The 23,614-nt window shown below is 36.6% G+C and overlaps 1 protein-coding gene across 1 annotated transcript in view; it reads left to right on the top strand.

Annotated features, from left to right (window-relative positions):
• LOC144969934 (uncharacterized) overlaps positions 1-20,827 on the top strand; it is a 40,577-nt gene extending 19,750 nt beyond the window's left edge. The window contains exons 13-22 of the mRNA XM_078909017.1: positions 441-3,942; positions 4,655-4,826; positions 7,211-7,251; positions 9,240-9,704; positions 13,026-13,113; positions 15,415-15,724; positions 17,047-17,128; positions 17,726-17,815; positions 19,025-19,114; positions 20,507-20,827. Coding sequence (XP_078765143.1) covers positions 441-3,942; positions 4,655-4,826; positions 7,211-7,251; positions 9,240-9,704; positions 13,026-13,113; positions 15,415-15,724; positions 17,047-17,128; positions 17,726-17,815; positions 19,025-19,114; positions 20,507-20,623 — 4,957 coding nt within the window. The 3' untranslated portion in view covers positions 20,624-20,827. The remainder of the gene's footprint in view (positions 1-440; positions 3,943-4,654; positions 4,827-7,210; positions 7,252-9,239; positions 9,705-13,025; positions 13,114-15,414; positions 15,725-17,046; positions 17,129-17,725; positions 17,816-19,024; positions 19,115-20,506) is intronic.
• The last annotated feature ends 2,787 nt before the right edge of the window (positions 20,828-23,614 follow it).

Below are 23,614 nucleotides of genomic sequence, written 5' to 3'. Positions count from 1 at the left end.
GATTAAAATATGATAAATGCAAAAAGTCAACAGTGTGTCACAAAAAGGGGAAAAATAATAAAAGTGGAAAAGTTTAGGGTCATTAAATATCATCTCCACGTACATGAGAACCTAAGTAGCCAGACATATGATTGTTGCAGGAATTGCAGGATTTTCTTTCTCTCTAAGTCTCCGAGCTTGATAAGTTTCCATAAATTCAACGAATATTAAATTTGAAATTTTGGACGGTTGCATGTGTTGAAAATATGATTTTTTGGGTCAAAATATTAGAAAATGAGCATAAATATTGGAAAAAATATGATAAATCTTTTCAAATGGTTGCAGTTGGTCGGCAAGTCTGGTATAAAGTACTTTTGTTCAACAAATCAAACCATAGCTCTAATTCAAAACTACTTTTTATCCTTGAGATGATGCAATTTTTGTTTTCCTTTTGTCCCCAGGCTTTGTTTGGAGTCCGTGTTAAAAGCTCTGAAAGATACTTCTGAAAAGCATGCAAATCATCTTGAAAGAAAGGATACCTCTCATAGGGAAAGAAAGGATACCTCTCATGGGGAAAGAAAGGATACCTCTCATAGGGAAAGAAAGGATACCTCTCAAAGGGAAAGAAAGGATACCTCTGATGGGGAAAGAAAGGATACCTCTGATGGGGAAAGAAAGGATACCTCTGATGGGGAAAGAAAGGATACCTCTGATGGGGAAAGAAAGGATACCTCTCATAGGGAAAGAAAGGATACCTCTGATGGGGAAAGAAAGGATACCTCTGATGGGGAAAGAAAGGATACCTCTCATGGGGAAAGAAAGGATACCTCTGATGGGGAAAGAAAAGATACCTCTCATGGGGAAAGAAAGGATGTCTCTGATGGGGAAAGAAAGGATACCTCTCATGGGGAAAGAAAGGAAATGACGCTTCACCTACTTGGAACTGACAGCATAGAAAATGGGTCAGCACTTTGTACAAGAAATGGTCTCAGTGAATCGAATGAGATTTGTCTGACAGATATGTCAACTCAACATGGAAACGATAAAGGAACAAAGGTGGAAGAAGATGACGGTTGTCTTAAGGAAAGTTCTGGTGATCTATTTGTGATTGCAGATGCAGATAGAATTATGAACTCTGAAAATGATTCTTGTGATGTAAGAGCTACAGCGATTAGTGCTTGTGAGGAAAGTTCTCCAGAGTTATTTGGGGATGATGACAATGTTGTGCCTTTTATTTGGGATGGCCATGAAGGAATTGGTGACAATGATGAAATGAAAAGTCAAGCTCCAGAGAAAGTTTCTACAGTATTAGTTTGTGATGACAGGAACACAATATTTAACCTGTGTGAGCAAGGAGATGAAAATGATAATACTTCTATCGCTGTCAACAGTGTGAATGATAAAGATATGGATGAAGGTATTTGCATGGTTAAAGAAAATGAGCTAGAAAAAGAAAATAATTCTCTGATCGTAGACATTCCTAGACTTTCTGAAAATATGAAAAATCACGATGCAAGTACTGACATCAATCAAGAAATTGAGCAAGGAACGGAAAGCATGATTTCGTCTTTCACTTGTGTTCCAACATTTACAGCTTGTTACAATTCGGAAATAAAAATGGACTTTCTTGTTAATGATGATAAAAATGATTTAACAGATACGAAGAATGAAAGTGTGTTGCAGAGAGCTGATATAGCAGCTTTCAACAAAACGATTTCTCATCCAATCACTATTGGTGTTGAGATTAATCGCTCTGATGCACCAGAAATGAACACAAATGGATCAACAATGGCTCCCCCTTCAGACGAAGGATTAGATGTTCCAGTCGCACAAACAGATCGCCCAGCTTCCAGTACAGATTCTGTGTTGTCCAATGACTGTACTCATAACACTCCAGTGTCTATGGAGCTCACAGCTAATGTCACTCCCAAGAAACAAAAACGTAATAGAAATAGAGTGTCTAAAAAGAAATTCAATGAAATAATTGACAAAGTCGGAACTGATGGTAGGATTGAAGATGAAGAGTTTGCGCAGATCGTTGTCAAGTTAGAACAGGTGGTCAAGCAGTACGGACAGAAGGATATCAATGACAGTTTGTACATACCATCTGTATTACACAATTCCAGCTGTCTCAAGTCTGGGGAAATTGAGATCACAGATGCTTTTCTTCCTGCAAAGAGATACAAGAAGAGAAAAATAATTTCTCCTCTTTCGTCAGAGACAACAACTCCCAAGAAGAAGAAAATTACATCAAATATTAGTTCTCCTAACTCTGTTACCAGTGCATCTAACGCTGCCACTGCCACCACTATAGCCTCCGCAGATAAAGATTTACAATGCGTGAATCAAGTTTTGCAATCCACACCCCTACTCAACAGTGATTGCAACGTGAAGAATGATTCATTTGCAATACCGAGTCATGGGGATGTCCCATCCATGAATGCCAGTGGTCTTTTGTTTGATAGCGACGACGATTTGTTTAGCAGCGGTGATGAAAGTTCCAATGGTAACAAAGACGCACTCCCAAAACATTTGGAAAAGCCGAACAATCCCATTCCTGAAAAGGACTCTACACGTGAAAGGAGTAGTGGATATCCTGAGTCCGATTTGAGAATGCACAAGACAGATGACGGTTTTACACCTTTGTCAAATGTCAATAAAAATACTTGTGAAAAAAGAACTTTATCAAAGACATCATCAGTCAACCAGCCACGAGAATTGAAGAGTACGGAAATTAATTCTTCTCAGCATAGAATCGGAAAGGACATTGGTAAAAAAAGCAGCCATCTGTTGACATCAAATTCCTCCGAGATCGCATCACATGTCGAGAAACTTTCAGAGAAAATGAAAGCAAGAGATGATCATTCAAACAAAGGAGATGCTATTTCAGTGCCCATTGATTCTTTCACAGATGGTATGGTGTCATTTCTAAATCCAAGGCATGTTGTATCAAAGTCTGTTGATGTCCCATCTGCACGGAAATATTTGATATCCACAAATGGGTCCTCCCAATCATCGACACCACGATCAATAGCAACATCGATAAGAAGAAAAGATCCTAAACAGTCAACAGTCAGTAAATCTTCTATTTCCAGTCCATCACTAGTATCAAGAACTAAATGGTCTTCTACAAGTATTACACCAGCTACAGCATCACATGACAGTCCAGTTGGATCATTTTGTAATCCAGTCCTTCACTCATCCGTATCCACTCCAGGTTCTGCATCGAGACCCAAAGCACATGATCCCAGTAACACCCCAGCATCTAAAACACGTGTCTCTGCAACACTTAACAGTCCAGTAGGGTCGTATAATCCAGTCCTTGTCTCATCCGTATCCACTCCAGGTTCTGCATCGAGACCCCTAGCACACGATCTCAGTACAACCCCAGCAATCAAAACATGTTTCTCTGCAACTCCTAATAGTCCAGTTTGGTCATGTGATCAGGCCAAAAAGATAATAAAAGTCTCCAAGGTGAAGATTGCACAAGAATCTTCCCCACTTACATCACCCAAATCTGTCAAGATAACGAGTTCACCTCTGAGCAAACAGTCAAAGAATGCAGAGGCACCACGCGTTTCGAGCATTCAAGTAAAAGGCAATGTCCCTACACACATCGATTCCTTCACAGACGGGATGGTAACGTGTTTTACACAAAATCAGGTCACTGCTCAGTCTAGCAATGCATCATCCTTATCATCTTCACCTAAACTCCCCATTATCAAATCAGTTTATAGCACGCAAAGTAACTCATCTTCTCCACCTTGCTCAACACCCTCAAAAATTTCTAATTGTCATCAAATGACTTTGACCTCTCCACATCTTTCTTCTAAGTCAAATAAACAGCCTCAAGCTTCATCGTCAACAGTTTCAACTGCAGCAAGATCTTCCCCGACTATGAAACAATCAGCTGACTTTAGATACTCGCCACCCAGGAAAACAAACACGAGCTCTCCTTTACAGGCAAGATTTCTTCTTTTTTTTTCTTTTTTTTTTTCAAACTTATTATCATAAATAGGATGCTCAGAATGAATTCACCCCATATACCGGAGAATACTCAATGTCTCAATCGTTTCTATGTTATATGTTTGTGTTGAGAATATTGGCTATTAAGCTTAACTGCTTAACTAACTAACCACTAACTTCGCTGTGCTTGTGTGTGTTGTACCCGCTACCTCCAGTAGTCGGTAAGAGAGGGATCTAGTAATGAATGACCTGAGTTTGATACAAATTTTTTTGGGTTCGTGGATAGCTCATACGGTAAGAGTCACGCTCTCACCGGCCAGGCAGAGTTGTCGTACCAATAAGGTCGTGGGTTCAAACCCCACCAACCGCCGAAAAAAATGTTATTCTCTATTGTCTTCTGGCACTTTTCTATTCACTTCATCTCTTGTTGTTCTCAGAATGAGCAAGATAGTGCATTAGAATGATTGAAATTTTAATAAATCATATTCTTGAATACCGAATCTAGTCAAGAAATACACAACACAATTTGGCTTTGAAAAAGACTGTATGAAACAGTGCCAGAGAAGAGATAAGATAGATAGTCTGTTTCATACAGTTTAGTGAGAATTATTCATAAATGTGGATGGAAAAAAAACAATAACAAAGACCTGAGTGACGTCGCCTTCGTTCTATCTATATTGAAACTTTGATGTCGTTGTTTTAATTTCAGGTAGATCAGGTATCATCTCCTCTCTCCCTAAGAGAAAGACTGGGTCTCACCGATCCATTTTCAACAAAAACCGTGGTTACGGATCCCAAAAAGTTGCAGGAGGACATTGCAACAAACAAGGCCAGACATGTCAAGTACTCTGGAAAAGTCTCAAAAGTTAAATCAATAGAAGGTAATAGAATCAAGTCGTTTTTGACAACAATTTCATGTCATGTTTATGATGTGTTCTTTTTGGGTGGAATTCTCTTTTTAACTCTCTCCTTACCAGCTATTTTCAGGATTTTCCTCAAAACGTCACACCCAACTAACACAAAAATAGAATTTTTATCACTCAAACACAATAGCTGTAAGTTCTTGCGATAAATAATTTCTTTAGCAAAACATGCTTTACAACACACTGTTCATTTTCTTTAAATTTTATGATGTAGAAGAGAAATTTGAATAAGAAAAATGTTGGTTGTATCGTAACGAATGTGACGATTTTCCTATAGTTGGTAAGGAGAGGGTTAAAAGTAATAGGAAATATTTCACAAGGCAAAAGTAATTAGATTGAACGAACGCACATTTATAATGAGCAATACTCTGGGGCACTTTTACCTCGTTCAATGATATATTGTTCAAAGAATAATCATGAAAACATCTGGGACATTTGAATGAGCTTGAGGAACTGTATGTTTGAGGAAAAAATACTTGTTTGCGTGTGTGTGTGTGTGTGTGTGTGTGTGTATATATATATATATATATATATATTTAAAAAAACAAAAGCCATGAAATAATAGTGCTCAACTTTTTGATAATAGGAGCTATTTATAAAATATTCAAATATAATTATGATCAACTTCTGCAATATTGTTTCAAGCATTCTCGAAACAATATTGTAGAAGTTGATCATAATTTTACTTGAAATATTTTAATATAACCTTATCAAGATTACACCAACGTCTATAGCAGTAGTTGTCTATGATAATTGTAATACAGATCATCCTTTCATTTATTTGTCTACATTTTCATCTTCCATTTCCACAAAATTTAACATTACATGAGTGTAGTCAAAATAGCAGATTAAGGAGAATGAGTTACATTATCTTAGGACTACACATTACAATACACACCCAATCAACCTATCAAGATTACACACGTCTATAGCAGTAGTTGTCTAACATTATCTTAGGACTACACATTACAATTACAATACACACCCAATCAACCCATCAAGATTACACACGTCTATAGCAGTAGTTGTCTAACATTATCTTAGGACTACACATTACAATTACAATACACACCCAATCAACCCATCAAGATTACACACGTCTATAGCAGTAGTTGTCTAACATTATCTTAGGACTACACATTACAATTACAATACACACCCAATCAACCCATCAAGATTACACACGTCTATAGCAGTAGTTGTCTAACATTATCTTAGGACTACACATTACAATTACAATACACACCCAATCAACCCATCAAGATTTCACACGTCTATAGCAGTAGTTGTCTAACATTATCTTAGGACTACACATTACAATTACAATACACACCCAATCAACCCATCAAGATTACACACGTCTATAGCAGTAGTTGTCTAACATTATCTTAGGACTACACATTACAATTACAATACACACCCAATCAACCCATCAAGATTACACACGTCTATAGCAGTAGTTGTCTAACATTATCTTAGGACTACACATTACAATTACAATACACACCCAATCAACCCATCAAGATTACACACGTCTATAGCAGTAGTTGTCTAACATTATCTTAGGACTACACATTACAATTACAATACACACCCAATCAACCCATCAAGATTTCACACGTCTATAGCAGTAGTTGTCTAACATTATCTTAGGACTACACATTACAATTACAATACACACCCAATCAACCCATCAAGATTACACACGTCTATAGCAGTAGTTGTCTAACATTATCTTAGGACTACACATTACAATACACACCCAATCAAGATTACACTAACGTCTATAGCAGTAGTTGTCTACGATAATAGTAATACAGATCATCCTTTCATTTATTTTGTCTACATTTTCATCTTCCATTTCCACAAAATTTAACATTACATGAGTGTAGCTAAGTTAGCAGATGAAAGTGAATGAGTTAAAAATTTAAAAAAATAAAAAATAAAATTCCCTTTATTCGTCCCCAAGGGGAAATTTGTCTTTAGGGTCTATTCCAAGGGAAGACTGGAATAACCCAGGCATCAGCCGCAGAGCAGCGCCACAAAGTGAGCTAGGGCGAGGTGACTTGCTCAAGACCACACAACGCAGCGGCGGGTGATTGAACTCAGTACCTTTCGGGTAGTAAGCAAAGACCGTACCACTGAGCCCCGCTGCCCCTTTACATTATCTTACGACTACACATTTATACAGCACTGCCAATACACACTCAATTCCTATTTTTTTTAAAAGGCCAAATGAATTTATTTTTTTCCACCATAAATTACAATACATTATACAATTTTAATATGTTAATTTATGAAATACTGCTAGCTCATTTTTCCCCCAACAAATTTTTATCCAGGTTTCAACCCTCATGCCAGTGTAATCAAGAACAGCATCAAGGTAGGTTATCTCCCATAGTGGGCAGGGTGGCACTTACTGTCTCTTCTATCATCTATATCTGTTTTCCAATTTGCTTTCTGTCTTTGTCTTGGAATGAGATTACTTCGTTTTGCCCTGGCCCTGGCCATAGTGCTTGGCTGGGAGGGAAATAGTCAAATGCATATTTATTGTTTTGGGAGATGATATTTTTTTTTCCTTGTAAATCATCTCTCTGTTATGTATTGTTGTGTTTGTTATTTTGAATGTATAATATAAGAATTCGAGTGTATTCCTCTTAGTGGAATCTTGTGCTGGTGTATGGGCGAGACGTTTAGGTGATCTCAAACTATGTACATTGATGGTGTGCTCTTGGAATCCACATTTGTTCCCTATTTGAACTACTCCCCTTTGTCTTACTTTTTTCCTCAAGTCCTTTTTATTGTACATCTAGAATCGTTTCACTATCCCATTTTCTTCCTTTTTACTGGTGCTTATATGACCTAATTGTGTTGCAAGCGCCGTAAAACTCATAAACACAAAAACAAAGGTAGGTTATTATGGTCTCCTTTACCAAATTTCCACTGAAAATGGGTAATGAATATTTATGTACTGGGATGAATTGATACATCAGGGGCAGCGTGGCTCCGCGATACGGTCTTTGCTTCGTATCCGAAAGATGCCGAGTTTGAATGCTCACTGCATTGTGTGGCCTTGAGTAAGTCACCTCGCCGTAGCTCTGTTTGCGGCACTGAACTGCGGCTGATGCCTGGGTTATTCCAGTCTTAACCTTGGAATAGACCCTAAAGAAAAATTTCTGGGTGGGGATCCTGACCTCCCATAGTTGGCAGAGGGGTACATACTGTGTCTTCTATCCCCTTATATCTGTTTTCCAACTTGCTTTCTGTCTTGTCTTGGAATGAGATTACTTGGTTTTGTCCTGGCTGTGGCCGGAGTCATGGCTGGGAGGGAAACAGTCAAATGCATAGTTATTGTTTTGGGAGATAATATTTTTTTCCTTGTAAATCATCTCTCTGTTATGTATTATTATTATATTTATTTTGAATGTATAATGTAAGCATTTGAGTGTATTCCTCTTTGCTGGATTTTGTGCTTGTGTCCAGATGAGACTTATAGGTGATCTCAAACTAAGTACATTGATGGTTTGCTCTTGGAATCTACATCTGATCCCTATTTGTTCCCAGTTCCCCTTTGTCTTCCTCTCTCTTGGGTGCTTTAATTGTAATTCTAGAGCTTTTTACTATCCCATTTTCTTCCTTTTTACTGGCGCTGATATAACCTAAATGTGTTGCAAGCGCCGTAAAACCATTTTTAAAAAAACAAAGAAAAATTTCCCCCCCTGGGATGACTAAAGGGACTTTTATTTTTTATTTATTTATTTGTTTATTTATCTATTATCAAATAAGAAAACAATCTCTTTTAATCCTGGGATTGATGCTCGCTTCATTTGTCTTTGTTGTTTTGCTGCTTTTGAAAATGATGTTGCTGTTGTGTGGCTATGTGGTCTTGTGGTGTGGCACTCGCTTTAGGGTATGGGAAGGTCCTGGGTTTGAGCCTCGCTCGGTGCATAGTTGAGTCCTGGGAAAAGGCTCTTTACTCACATTCTTTCACCGTACTCAGGTTTAAAATGAGTACCTGGCTGTTAACAGCATTGTCTCCGACGAAAAATAATTGTAATATTGCCTAACAGGCGTCATGTCCCGTCCTACATATTGCTGTTGCCCAGGGACCCCTTGTAAAGTGATTTGAGCACGTTTAGTGGATATTGAATTGCGCTTTACAAAGGGTCCCCGACAGCAGCCACACGTAATATAGAACGGGACATGACGCCTATGAGGCGATATTGCAATTTTTTTCTGAGACAAAGCTGTTAACAGCCAGCACTCATCCGAAAGCGAGTGTCATACCATTGGATCACATTTCTACACATAGTTTCATACACATCTTTTCAGATCTTTAGTGTTTATGGAAATTATATTTCCATCTTTCAGAATAATCCTACAATCACACCAGTGCTGAACCACCCAACAAGTCCAGCAAAGAGAACTATGCCTACAACCACATCAGTGCTGAACCATCCAACAAGTCCTGCAAAGAGAACTATGCCTACAACCACATCAGTGCTGAACCATCCAACAAGTCCTGCAAAGAGAACTATGCCTACAACCACATCAGTGCTGAACCATCCAACAAGACCTGCAAAGAGAACTATGCCTACAACCACATCAGTGCTGAATCACCCAACAAGTCCTGCCAAGAGAACTATGCCTACAACCACATCAGTGCTGAATCACCCAACAAGTCCTGCAAAGAAAAAGATGCCTACAATCGTGTCACCAAAGCACTGCATGGATAAAAAACTAGTCTCACCCAATCCCATAAAAGGGACAAATAAGATACCGTCCCCTTTTACTCCCATGGCTCCATACGATGATATGAACACCCCAGAGTTGAAGGTCAGTCTTACTAAGTGTTATAATTTGTGTGACTCGCTGAGAAAACCTGGAAAGATGCGCAAATTTCATAAATAGATCATTTCAGTGATGGAAAAGTTTGAAGGTAATAGATCTGTACTAATTAGCACCCCCTCCCTCCCACACACACAAAGACACATACATACAAAAAAACAAAACAAAACCCCGAAGTGGATTCTAGAAGAAATCATCTCTGTGTCTATTAGAGGTCACCTGAAAAGTCCCACCTTTACCACTTTCTCAGGATTTTATAAAGAGGGATACTGGGTAATGTAAGCAGTGTTGTAGACCACATCTTTCTGATCATTTACCACTTAAAATTTTTTTTCTATGTCTATTAGAACCCATGTTATGAATTTTTTTCTGAATAAAATTTGTTGCTATGGGAAACGCTTTATCTTTGATTTCGGCTCATATCTCAAATTGAAGCTTGCCGCATCTTCCCGGGTTTTCTCAGCCTGCCTTACATTTACATAGGAGGCTGGGCCAAAAGGCATTTGCCACAAAAATAGTCCAATAATAAGTTATTTTGAAAAACTAAGGAAAAAATTCGTTTTTGTCATTTTCTATTTGTTCATCATCATCATCATCATCATCATCATCATCATCATCATCATCATCATCATCCTGGACGTGACCTGTGCAACTGCCAACTAAAACAAGCTTCTGTCCTGTGCCATCCATCCTTCCACATTCAGTCACTGGCTTATTCATCCATTCGCTGATGTCTTGTGACCACATCTTCTTCCTGGTCTTCCTCTCCTTCTTTAACCAGTGCTTCCTCTTTTCCGCTTTTATGCGGATTTCCGCATTTTTAATTATCCGTGAAAAATCCGCACTTGTCAAAAACCAAGAGAAATATACGCGGAAAATTTCAAGAAAAAAAAATTTGCTGAAAAAATCATAATTTTGATGCCAAAGTGGCTCCAAATGGCTCTAATTGCATGTCAATTTTAAATATTTTCCCGGGAAGCATGCTCCTGGACCTCCCTAGGTGGGCTTCTTAAAAAATCCTCCTTTTTGACAATTTCTTGGAGGAATCACTGTTTAACCCTCCACAATGCCTTCTTGAAAATTTTTTTAAAGGGTGTCATGTCTGTTTATATGTCAAAAATAAAGGCAAGTTTTAGTTTGTTTATCGTCTTGATGGGATAATATGGCTCCCAGGGACTCATTCACATTTTTGTTAGTTTCCTTTGCTGTCCATGGAATACGGAGAATTTTCCGGTAGCATTTCATTTCAAATGTGTGGCTATGTGGTCTAGTGGTATGACACTCTCTTTCGAATCGGAAGGTCCTGGGTTCGAGGCTCGCGCTCGGCACATAGTTGAGTCCTTGGAAAAGGCTCTTTACTCACTTTCTCTCACCGTACTCAGGTGTAAAATGAGTACCTGGCCGTTAACAGCGTTGTCTTTGTCCGAAAAATTGTAATATCGCCTAACAGGCGTTATGTCCCGTCCGACATGTTAAATGTTGCTGTTGACCAGGGATCCCTTGTAAAGCGTTTTGAGCACTTTTAGTGGATATTGCGTTATATAAAGCTCAATAGAAAATAATTTTAAAAATGCATTCTATCAGTTAAATAATGTAAGATAAACCAAAAACTGGCAATCTAGCTCCTATAGAATAACAGAAATAGTTTCTCAAAGGTTAAAAATAGGTGTGGACATGGTATCAACTTTGTCCATATTTTTTCAATACTTCAAAAAGCTATAAATACTTTAATTTTGATGTTAGATCATCAGTTTTTTTAATCTATTTTTCATCATTAGGGGCAGCGTGGCGCAGCGGTATGGTCTTGGCTTTGTACCCAAAATGTGCAGAGTTCGATCACCCGCTGCTGCGTTGTTTGGCTGTGAGCAAGTCACCTCGCCCAGCGCAATTTGTGGCACTGCACTGCAGCTGATGCCTGGGTTATATATATATCTGGGTGGGGATCCTGACCTCCCATAGTGGGCAGGGGTTACATACTGTGTCTTCTATCCCCTTATATCTGTTTTCCAACTTGCTTTCTGTCTTTGTCTTGGCATGAGATTACTTGGTTTTGTCCTGGCCCTGGCCGGAGTCCTAGATGGGAGGGAAACAGTCAAATGCATAGTTATTGTTTTGGGAGATGATATTTTTTTTCCTTGTAAATCATCTCTCTGTAATGTATTATTGTTATTTTAATGTATAATGTAGGCATTTGAGTGTATTCCTCTTTGTTGGATTTTGTGCTTGTGTCTGGATGAGACTTATAGGTGATCTCAAACTAGGTGCATTGGTGGTATGCTCTTGGAATCTACATCTGATCCCTATTTGTTCCCAGTTCCCCTATGTCTTACTTTTTCTTGGGTGCTTTAATTGTAATTCTAGAACTTTTTACTGTCCCATTTTCTTCCTTTTTACTGGCGCTGATATAACCTAAATGTGTTGCAAGCGCTGTAAAACCCTTAAAAAAAAAAAAACAATATATATATACATATGTACACATATATGTGTGTGTGTGTCAGTGTGTTATATTTTCTTTTTCTTTTCCTTGTGATGGTATAATTAGTTTTTTTTAAAGAACAAAATAAAAAAAAACTTAAAAACTTGAGCATTTATATAGCGCAATATCCACTAAACATGCTCAAAGCGCTTTACAAAGGAACCCTAGCCTACAGCAACACTTAACATGTAGGACAAGACATGACGCCTGTTAGGTGATATTACAAATTTTTGTCTTTTCGGGACAGAGACAAGACCACTGTTAACGGCCAGGTACTCATATTTACACCTGAGTACTGTGGAAGAATGTTGGTAAAGAGCCTTTCCCAAGGACTCAACTATGCAACATTTAGATAGAGACTCGAACCCGGGATCTTCCGATCCAAAGACGAGTGTCATATCACAAGACCACATAACTGCACTGTAATTGGATACAGTAGTCTGATGTCACACCGCCCGACAACGGCGGCCATCTTAGTTCTAAACAAAGAAAATCATTACTTTTTATTCTTCATGCTGGCTAGAACTTTTCATATGCCTTGTGATCAGAATGTGTAAAAGTCAAAACATGATCAAATTTATGGTTTTTATTTCCTCTGGATATGCTTTTATGCTAGCCGGGGAAATATTTCATACTGGCGTCCACCATTGTTCCGATAGTTTAGAGCCAGTGTTACGAAGTTACCATGCGTCATAAAGAAGGAAGTGACGTTACGACTGTTGAAGAGTATTGCGTTGTAATTTCTTTCTCTTTCTCCCCTTGTCATGGTGTAATCTATTAGTTATTAATGTGTTGTTATAAGTTTTACCTATCGACTTACATTTAACTTTCAGAAAGCTGTTTGTCAAGTAGGAGTGAGGCCCATGGGTAAAAAGAGAATGAGAGATTTACTCAAACACATCTATGTGGAGACTCACCAGTGTAAGTTCCATGTTGTCCCGTTTTATGTTTTATTATCTTTAATGTTGGTAAAGATGATTTTGACATTACTATTATACAGTCACGTCTCTTTTATCCGAAACTCCACAATCCGGATGTCTCCATTATCCGGATGGGTTTCCTGAGGACGGATTTTTTCTTCTTCTTTATTTGTACACTTTGGGGACGGATTACACAATCCGGATGTCTCTGTAATCCGGACAAAATGTTGGGAATGGATGTGATTGGATTGGAGAAATGTGACTGTATCTAGTTTATCAAAAAAAAAATTAAATTTTTGCAGTCTTGTCAAAAATCAGACATGTTTTGTAGACGATAATAATAATACAAAATTCCTTTTATTCAACCCATTGGGGAAATTTGTCTCTTGGGTCTATTTCAAGGGAAGACTGGAATAAACCTGGTGTCAGACACAGTGCAGCCCCGCAAATTGAGTAAGGGCGAGGTGACTTGCTCAAGGCCACACAGCACAGCGGTGGGTGATCAAACTCTGTACCTTTTGGGTACGAAGCAAAGAGCGTACCGTTGAGACCACGCTGCCCCTGACTGCCAGATAATTGGATATACCCAAGCCCATTAAAATAAGAATAAAAATAATATTGGGTTCTTGAAAGGAACATGAGACATTGCCATGCAAACCTGAATGAAAAAAAAATTTTAAAATTGAGCTTTTATATAGCGCAATATCCACTAAACGTGCTCAAAGCGCTTTACAAGGGGTCCCTGGCCAACAGCAACACGTAACATTTAGAATGGGACATGACACCTGTTAGGCGATATTACAAATTTTTGTTTGGACAAAGACAACGCTGTTAACGGCCAGGTACTCGTTTTATACCTGAGTACGGTGAGAAAATGTGAGTAAAGAGCCTTCTCCAAGGACTCAACTATGCGCCGAACGCAAGGCTTCCGATCCGAAAGCGAGTGTCATACCACTAGACCACATAGCCGCACAATGAAGCTGCCTACATTGGAGTGGTAAGATCAATCTTGGGTTATTCCAGTACAGGTTGGGCTCCACACTTACAGTCTGTAAAAGCAATTAACCGGTAGATAACCTCGCCTCTCGGACAATCGTCATAACGTAAACAATGGCAGTGATTGGTAGACACAGCAAACTACACAGGTTTTACTATTGATGGTATGTGTTTAGTAAAATACCCACTGTTCTCCCTCTTGATCAGTAGAATCAATACAGAAAACTATGTGTTAGACACAGCAAACTACACAGGTTTTACTATTGATGGTATGTGTTAAGTAAAATACCCACTGTTTTACCGCTTGATCAGTAGAATCAACACAAAAACTATGTGTAAACTTAAACGTTTTTAATATGATCGAGAAAACCATGTGATAACTCGTCACCCATTTGTCAATATAAAAACAATAACAACGATCAGATGGAGGTCGAATTCGTTCACGTTATTGTTTATAAACAACCAACTATGTTTGTCCGAGCACGTGTGAAGGTGTGTCACAAATTCCATGTTTTCATTGGTGAAAAATCTATTGGTTAATTGAAGCTGTTCAGTGCTGTGCTGAAATATTAGTGTGTAATGACTACAGCCCTCATAGCAGGATACATTGAGCTTTTTCGTTTAACATTGAGCTTTTTATATAGCACAATATCCACTAAACGTGCTCAAAGCGCTTTACAAAGGGTCCCTGACCAACAGCAACATGTAACACGTAGAACAAGACACAACGCCTGTTAGACGATATTACATTTTTTTTCTGACAGAGACAAAGCTGTTAACGGCCAGGTACTCATTTTACATCTGAGTATGGTGAGAGGATGTGAGTAAAGAGCCTTTTCCAAGACCTCTACTATGCGCCGTGCGAGGCTTGAACCCAGCACCTTCCGATCTGAAAGAGAGTGTCATACCACAGGACCACATCCATAGCCGCACGAACATGACATAAAAAAAGAATTGTTTTCAAGGATTTCTTGAACACAGACAATGATTTGGACTCTAGGATGCTCTGTGGAATGGTCAGTGTTCCTTACAGACGGACCAAAATGAGAAAAAGACCTTGTTCCCGCCTTCGTACAAATGCGTGGGATAGCCGAACTGGCGGGGTCAGGGGAACACAAAGATTGGGTTGTCGAATTAAATTTCGAAATTATTGTCCAAATATATCATTTGAAGTGTTTTTGTCGTCATTGATGATGATGATGGTGTTTAAAAGGGATTATTTAGGGAAAGTGGGGTGGGGGGGGGGAATGAAGTCTTCCAAGGAAAAGAAGTATTTTTTTTAATAGCTTAATTTTTTTCGATCCAGATGAAACAGATACAGACGATGCAGACACACCTGTAAAACGTCCCAATCAAAATGCCCTTAGGAGAGAACCTCTGGAATTTACAGAACTTTCGAAAAAACAACTTTTTACCAAAATATCTGAACGAAAAAGAGGTCAAATGTCTGGCAGTAACAGTAACAGTTCAGAGATTTCAGGAGATGATTCTGATTTCAAAAAAAGGAAACCATTGATGAAGGAAAAGGATTTTTCAAATCCTTCATTAGAAAATGATAAAGACGGACAAGGAGTTGAAGAAGACGATGTCTTGAGCTCTCTAGACTCCAGTTTCAGGTTAGTTCAGTGAATTTTGATACTAATTTAAACTAAAATATGCCAACTTTTATGAAAATTATGAATTTTTCATGGGGATAATTGCTAATACAAAAATCTTTGAAAATCAGTTATTGTTGGGAAGTTGCCATTTTCCTTGTATTAGTATGAAGTTGAGAGTATACACAGTTTCATCACACTTTGAACAGTGTTCAGTTTTACTCATGAAAGGGAAACTGCGCTAGATTACACATTGTTTTGGGACTTTGCACATTTTTTCCTCCCAAATTCCACATTTCTGATTCTTGAGGTTGGCATCTCAGCCTATCATATCTTATCATCAAGAATAAACTCTTTTTTATGTTAAATTTGACACCAAGATTTTCTAGGTCAACATTAGGTGAAGTCACAACGCAGTTTTAAAATAGGCTTAAAATAATATACAGTGGAGTGCACCTCAGATTCAATGAAACTTTGGATTCACTAAAATCCCCGAGGTTTTTTCTTCTTATTTCACTCTACTATAGCCACCTCGCATTCAACAAGGTTCATAACCACACACCTCGGCTACATTTAAGTAATCGAAATTGCAAAATAAAATGATTTTTTAAAATTTTAAAAATTGAGCTTTATATAGCGCAATATCCACATTTGTGCTCAAAGCGCTTTACGCTGGTCAACAGCAACATTTAACATCTAGGACGGGACATGATGCCTGTTAGGTGATATTACAATTTTTCGGACAAAGACAACGCTGTTAACGGCCAGGTACTCATTTTATTCTGAGTACGGTGGAGAATGTGAGTAAAGAGCTTTTCCAAGGACTCAACTATGCGCCGAGCGCGAGGCTCGAACCCAGGACCTTCCGAGCTGAAAGCGAGTGTCATACCACTAGACCACATAGCCGCACATAGTAGCAAAGAGAATGCCAAGTGGAAAAAAGACTGACTGGTATAAAAAAATCTTGCATCACTTTTCGCACTCAGTTAGCTTTATTACGTACCACACCAGCATTGTCTGGTAAACAGTTTTATATTACAATACACTAGGAAATAGAACAAAGGGGTATTCACGACTTTGCCTAAGGTGATTAATTTACACTACAAGTTCCTTAAAATGTTAAAATGGGAGTTTCTTCTGTATATGTCTGGATGTATCAAATTACCAGACCCAAATCAACACACGATTGCATTACTTGTAGTTCATCCAGTTTATTTTCATTTCAGTTTAATTTTATTTTTAATGTTTCCAAATCTTTATTTTGTTACTCCCCTTTTCCAGTGTTGCTTCATAAATTAATAGCATATTTATTTTTTTATTTTTTTTATTTTTTTAATTGTCAGCGATGGCCCAGATTTACCAGAGGAAAGCATATTGCAAGTTTTGCCCGATGAAGATGACCTGGATGTTCCTTGCACACAGCTGGTAATTACCACTCCACTTTCAAATTGTTTGTGAAAATGATTTGGTTTATTTAAACATTTAAACATTTATTTATTTTGTGTTTTGTTTTTGGGGTTTTCGGGGGGGAGGGGGGGGGGGTGGTTTGGGTTTTTTTGTTTTTTTTTTAAATTTTTATTGAAGTTTGTTTTTTATTGATTTTATAGAAAGGTGTAGGCTGTTGTTTTGTTTGTTTGTTTGTTTTTTCTCATCTGTCACATTTTTTAGCAGTTTGGAATTTCCATTGTTTATTTTCCTGAGCACACATTATGGATATCATTTTCATGTATTAATATATCTTAAATGATAATGGTAACCCTCCTCCCCCACCATCGCATTGCCCCAAGCCCTGGAGACATTTTGTTTCCATCTTATAGATGACGTCACTCAGGTCTTTGTTATTGTTTTTTGCCATCCGCGTTTATGAGTAATGCTCACTGAACTGTATTAACCTGACTATAAACGTTCATGGATACACACAGTTTTGTGTGTTGGTCCGTTATACTTCCGGATGGCAATGTTATGAGCTTCTTAGCCAAGCGCATACTATCTATAATGTAAATTTCATATTCTTGTTTACAGACACAGACGAGCATGGAAGCTTTGAGCGATCGTTTGATGAATTTTCTGAAAGATGATCGGGAAATTTACGAAAAGATTCTCATGTATGAAGTAAGTAACCTAGGATTTCAATAGGATTAGTTTGTTGTTAGGGGGTCTCGATAGCTCAGTTGGTAGAGCACTCGTGTCACACACAAAGGGACCAAGATCAATCCCGAGTGCAGTCAAGATTTTATTATGACCCCCCGTCCACCCAGAAGTGAATGGGTAGTTGAGTCTGTTAGATTTGGTGGAATGTACTTTGCGATATACTAGCGTCTTATCCAAAGGATAGCAAGCAATTGCTGTTGTCTGATTTGCACTATAGAAACTGGGATAAACTCCTGCTCCATGGTCCTCATGGCTCTAAAGGACTAGTTTTTTGTGAGCCTACTCTTATCAAACTTTATGTTTAAAATGTTTTGATACATTTTTGATAATTACCAAATCTGCCGCCCAAAGACTTTTTTATCCGCTCTCAGCTGTTTTGTTTTTTCTACCTCTTTTGAAATTTTATTATATTCCATTGTTAGCTTCTTGCTTTTGGGTCCTTGTCCTTGCTTGGATAATTTTCCTGTTTTCCCTTGTTTTTCATTCTTCTATACAATTTTAATGTATCTATATATGTCCCTGTTTTTAACTAGACATGTGACACATTATTCATTGTATTGTTATAATATATATATATAGGTATTCACTTGCGTATTTGTACAGACCTCTCACTATTATGTCATGTCTTCATGTTTCTTTTTTATTCTCAAGATTTTATTTTAATGCACTTAGAGCCCTTCACTGGGAATATGTCGTATATAATGCAATTTTTAAAAAATTATTATTATTGTTATTATTATTATTATTATTATTATTATTATTATTATTATTATTATTATTATTATTATTATTATTATTATTATTATTGTTATTGCTATTATTATTAATATTAAACTTGATATTTTTAATAGCGCAATATCCACTACATGTGCCCAAAGGCTTTACAAAGAAACCCAATGCCTGTTTGGTGATAATACAATTTTTTTCCATTAGAGACAACACTGTTAACAGCCAGGTATTCATTTTACACCTGAGTAGGATGAGAGCATGTGAGTAAAGAGCCTTTTCCAAGGACTCAATACGAGCCGAGCGAGGCTCTAAACCAGGACCTTTCGCTCCGAAAACGGGTGTCACACCACAAGACCACATAGTCGCACATCACATCTATTACCATTACTTCACACAGTGCTATAGTTGTAGAAATAACAGCAACTTTTCTTCTCTTCCCAGGCATTGGAATTGGACGTGCTGAAGAAAAAGATATCTGATGCCGGTATTCGCATTGGAATCTCAAGGCTCCAAGATTTTCTGGATGAGAGAGTAAGTTACAGTGGATTCTGCTTAATGTCAACTTTCTGCTTAACCATCTCCTTACCGACACTTTTCAAGACTTTTACTGAGATGTCATAATAATATAACATTTATTGTTTAATAAAATGGCAATTTGTCATTTGTTTTACAATGTTTGAAAGATTAAAAATACAATACATAGATAGACAAAAATAGATTAATAAAATAATAATAATATTATAAACATCGAAATGATAAATGATATAAATATCTAAATGAAAATATGACGTTTCATAACAGTTTCCAACTGGGTGGGGTTCCTGACATCCGATACTGTGCAGGGAGGCACTTACTGTGTTTTGCAACATGCTTTCTGTCTTTAGCTTGGAATGAGATTACTTGGTTTTGTCCAGGCTCTAGCCAGATGCCCAAGCTGGAAGGGAAACAGTCAAATTTATAGTTAGAGTTTAGGGAAATGATTTTTTTTGTCTTGTAAATCATCTCTCTGTCTCTGTTATGCACTGTATTGTTTTGTTTAAATATTATATTTGATCTGTAAACAGTTGAGTGTGTCCTCTTAGTGGGGACCTGTGCTTGTGTCTGGATGAGACTTTTAGGTGAACCCAAACTAAGTACACTGATAGTGTGCTTTTGGAATCTACATCTGTTTCCTATTTGAACCAATTTACCCCAATACCTTTTCTTGGATATTTTGATAATAATTCTAGAACTTTTTACTATCCCATTTTCTTCCTTTAGACTGGTGCTGATATGACTTAATGTGTTGTAAGCGCCTTAAAAGACATAAAAACAAAACACAGTCAACTTCTGCTTAACCCACCCCTTACCGATACGTTTCAAGACTTTTACTGAAATGTCATCCCAGCCCAACACATAAATTGAATGTTTTAAACTCAAATTAAAAAGCAATAAATTCATGCTGTACCTGATATTGTTGAACGAAACAAACGTTACAAAATATTATCAAGTTCTTGTAAATAAATTAGACCTTCAGACCCACCAGGCCCATGGAGATGGAGTTTATCCCAGTATTTATAGTGTGAAACAGACAATAGCAATTACTTGTTATCCTTTGGATAGGACGACTCTAGTCTACCTCAAAGTACTTTCTACCAGATCTGACAGACTCAGCTACCCATTCACTGTTGGGTGGACACGGAGGTCAGAAAAAAATCTCTACTTCACTTGGGATCGATCTCAGTTCCTTTGCGTGTGAAGCGAGTGCTCTACCAACTGAGCTATCGGGACAATACTAACATGATGTGAAATTGTTTCAGCCATTTCTGCCAGGCAATATTTTCAATTGAATAAAACCAGTATTTACTAGCTATTTGGAATTGCTAGGAAATTTGTTTTTATTTGATTCAGATGTTTTTTTGTTGTTTTCTAAATTTCTTTCAGTGCATCACATTTTCCATGAAAAATATGAGCAACAGAAATCAGCCACGAAAGAAGAAAAAAGGGAATTCCCCTCAAAAAAGAAGGAAAGCAACAAAAGATGGTCAGACAGGAAATTGATTTTTTGTCTATGAACCTCGGACACAAGCTTACCAAGAACTTGTTCATTTATTGACATTTCAGCTTCTTTCACTTGTGCCTTAAACTTAAACAGCTTCTGTGGTTTCCAATAATTTGTGTCAGTGTCAGTCAGACGGCTACACATTCAGTGATGATCTTTGTGAGAGATTCTGGAATTGATTATTTTAAGATTGATTACAAAAACATTTGTGGCACTGGTACTGGATAAACATCTGTAGAATTACCAGTGCCAGATGGAACTGGTAGAAAATGCAAGAAGAAAAAAAAGTATAGTTTCACTTCATCAAGGTTGAACCCTAGAGAGATGACAGGGCCGATGACTAGCGTCCTATCCAAAGGATAGCAAGCAATTCTGTTTCACACTATAGAAATCAGGATAAACTAATGGCTCTGAAGGACTACTACTAAGATTATCGTGAGCTCTCATTACATGAAGTCAAACCATTCAAACTGATACAAAGCTGCGAGAAGCTGTGGCTGTAAAAAGGTTATAAACAAAAATGAATATAACAGCTTATAACAAAGAGAAGAAGAAATTTTGGTATTTTGGTCTTTTATGAAGCTGTTATATTAATAATAATAATAATAATAATAATAATAATAATAATAATAATAATAATAATAATAATAATAATAATAATAATAATAGTAATAATAATAATAATAATAGTAATAATAATAATAATAGTAATAATAATAATAATAGTAATAATAATATTAATAATAATAATAATAATAATAATAATAATAATAGTAATAATAGTAATAATAATAATAATAATAGTAATAATAATAATAATAGTAATAATAATAATAATATAATAATAATATTAATAATAATAATAATAATAATAATAATAATAATAATGATAATAATAGTAATAATAATAAATAATAGTAATAATAAAATAATAATAATAATAATAATAATAATAATAATAATAATAATGATAATAATAGTAATAATAATAATAATAGTAATAATAATAATAATAATAATAATAATAATAATAATAATAGTAATAATAATAATAATAGTAATAATAATAGTAATAGTAATAATAATAATAATAATAATAATAATAATAATAGTAATAATAATAATAATAATAATAATAATAATAATAATAATAATAATAATAATAATCTTTATTGTCCAAATTAAAGGCAATTCAAGTGAGGTAACAATGCTCAGTTTGGTTCATGGTATGAACATCAACACATTTACAAATACAGACACAGCCATACACGAACATACACGCTTGCACATTGTTTCTACACATGTATACAAAAGAGATGAGCGTACATACATACACATATACAATATTCAATTATATTCAATTCTGTTGATTAACTTTTGAAGTCAACAAGTGGAAGATTCAGTGTGTTTTGCAATATTGTGAAAAGGATTCATGACAGCAAAAAGAAACTGGGTTATAAAGAGTTTAACGTTTATTTTTTTTTTTAAACTAAAAAAAGACTTGAGATTTTATACAGCGCAGTATCCACTAAACGTGCTCAAAGCGCTTTACAAAGTGTTCCTGACCAACAGCATCATGTAACATGTAGAACGGGTCATGATACTTGTTAGGCGATATTCCAATTTTTTTTTCCGACAGAGACAGCAATGGTGAGGTACTCATTTTACACCTGAGTAAAGTGAGAGAATGTGAGTAAAGAACCTTTTTTCATTCAAGGACTCAACTATGCGTCGAGCGAGGCTTGAACCCAGGACCTTCCGATCCGAAAGCGAGTGTCATACCACAAGACCACATAGCCTCAAGTGAGCTTTACCAACCAATTGTTTTATGCTTAGATTTGCCAGGACTTTATGCTTGTATGATTTGAATACAAGAAATAGAATGAGTAGAGAGACATCGATTGCAGAGATTCCATCCCCTGGCCAGGCGGAGTTGCTGCAACAGTCAGGTCTTGGGTTCGAATCCTCATCGTTGCATAAGTTTTTATTCTATATCGTCTTCCTGCACTTTTCTCCTCATTTCATTTCTTGTTTTTATCAACATACACAAGTGCCTGCTCCACCCATTTTTTTTCTGAACCTGTCTGATAAATTATATTTGTGTTCTTAAACCTACAGGATTTTTTTTCAACTTTTTTAAGATTATCGGGTTTTTAAACAGATTCCAAGAGGATCAATCTGTCAAAAGACCAGATTTGACTTTCGATGTTGTATGACTGCATTGATTGTGATGGAGAATATATTTCATGCATAAAGCTGGTATTTATTTTAACAGCAGTAGAACAGTACTCGCTGGAGTCTAGTATGCTGAATTCCTGCACACTGTGGAGTTCGCTCCGATTCTTGCACGATTTTTGGCTTCTCATAAGATCAGTATAGATAGAATGCGCTTGGCCAAGGAGTTCACAACATTGCCATCCGGAAGTATAACGGACCAACACACAAACTCTGTGTAACCATGAACTTTTATAGTCTAGTTAATACAGTTTAGTGAGAACAACTCACAAACGCGGATGGCAAAAACAATAACAAAGGCCTGAGTGACGTCATCTGCATACTATCTATAGAATTCAGCAAGTACTGTAGTAGTTGTTGTAGTAGTCGTAGAAGTAGTATGTGGGAAGGGTCTTTTGTTATTTTTTGATTAGTTGGGGTTTTTGTTCATTTCTTTTTGTTTTTTTTAAATTTTAGTTTTTTGTTGGGTTTTGTAAAAAAAAAATTCTTTTGAATTTTCCATTTAATTCTGTTTTATGCATGATTGTATCACATGTTATTCCATTTGTTTTAATGTGTAATTTATACAATATTGGATTGTGTGGAAGGGAATGAGAGAGAAAAGATATAATATTAATGTACATTTGAAAACCATTGATTGATTTTATGATGATAGTGTCGATTTGGAAATTGTAAAGAGAGGTTTGTTGGAAAATAAACACATACAATTTGGGTCAGTTCTGATGTGTCGATATTTTCAGTTTTTCTATGTGTTG

The sequence above is a fragment of the Berghia stephanieae genome, chromosome 4 (genome assembly GCF_034508935.2).
Source record: "Berghia stephanieae isolate SIO BIC M18660-M18661 chromosome 4, UCSD_Bste_1.3, whole genome shotgun sequence".
NCBI classification, from domain to species: domain Eukaryota; kingdom Metazoa; phylum Mollusca; class Gastropoda; order Nudibranchia; family Aeolidiidae; genus Berghia; species Berghia stephanieae.
This window is presented reverse-complemented; position numbering and strand designations above follow the sequence as displayed.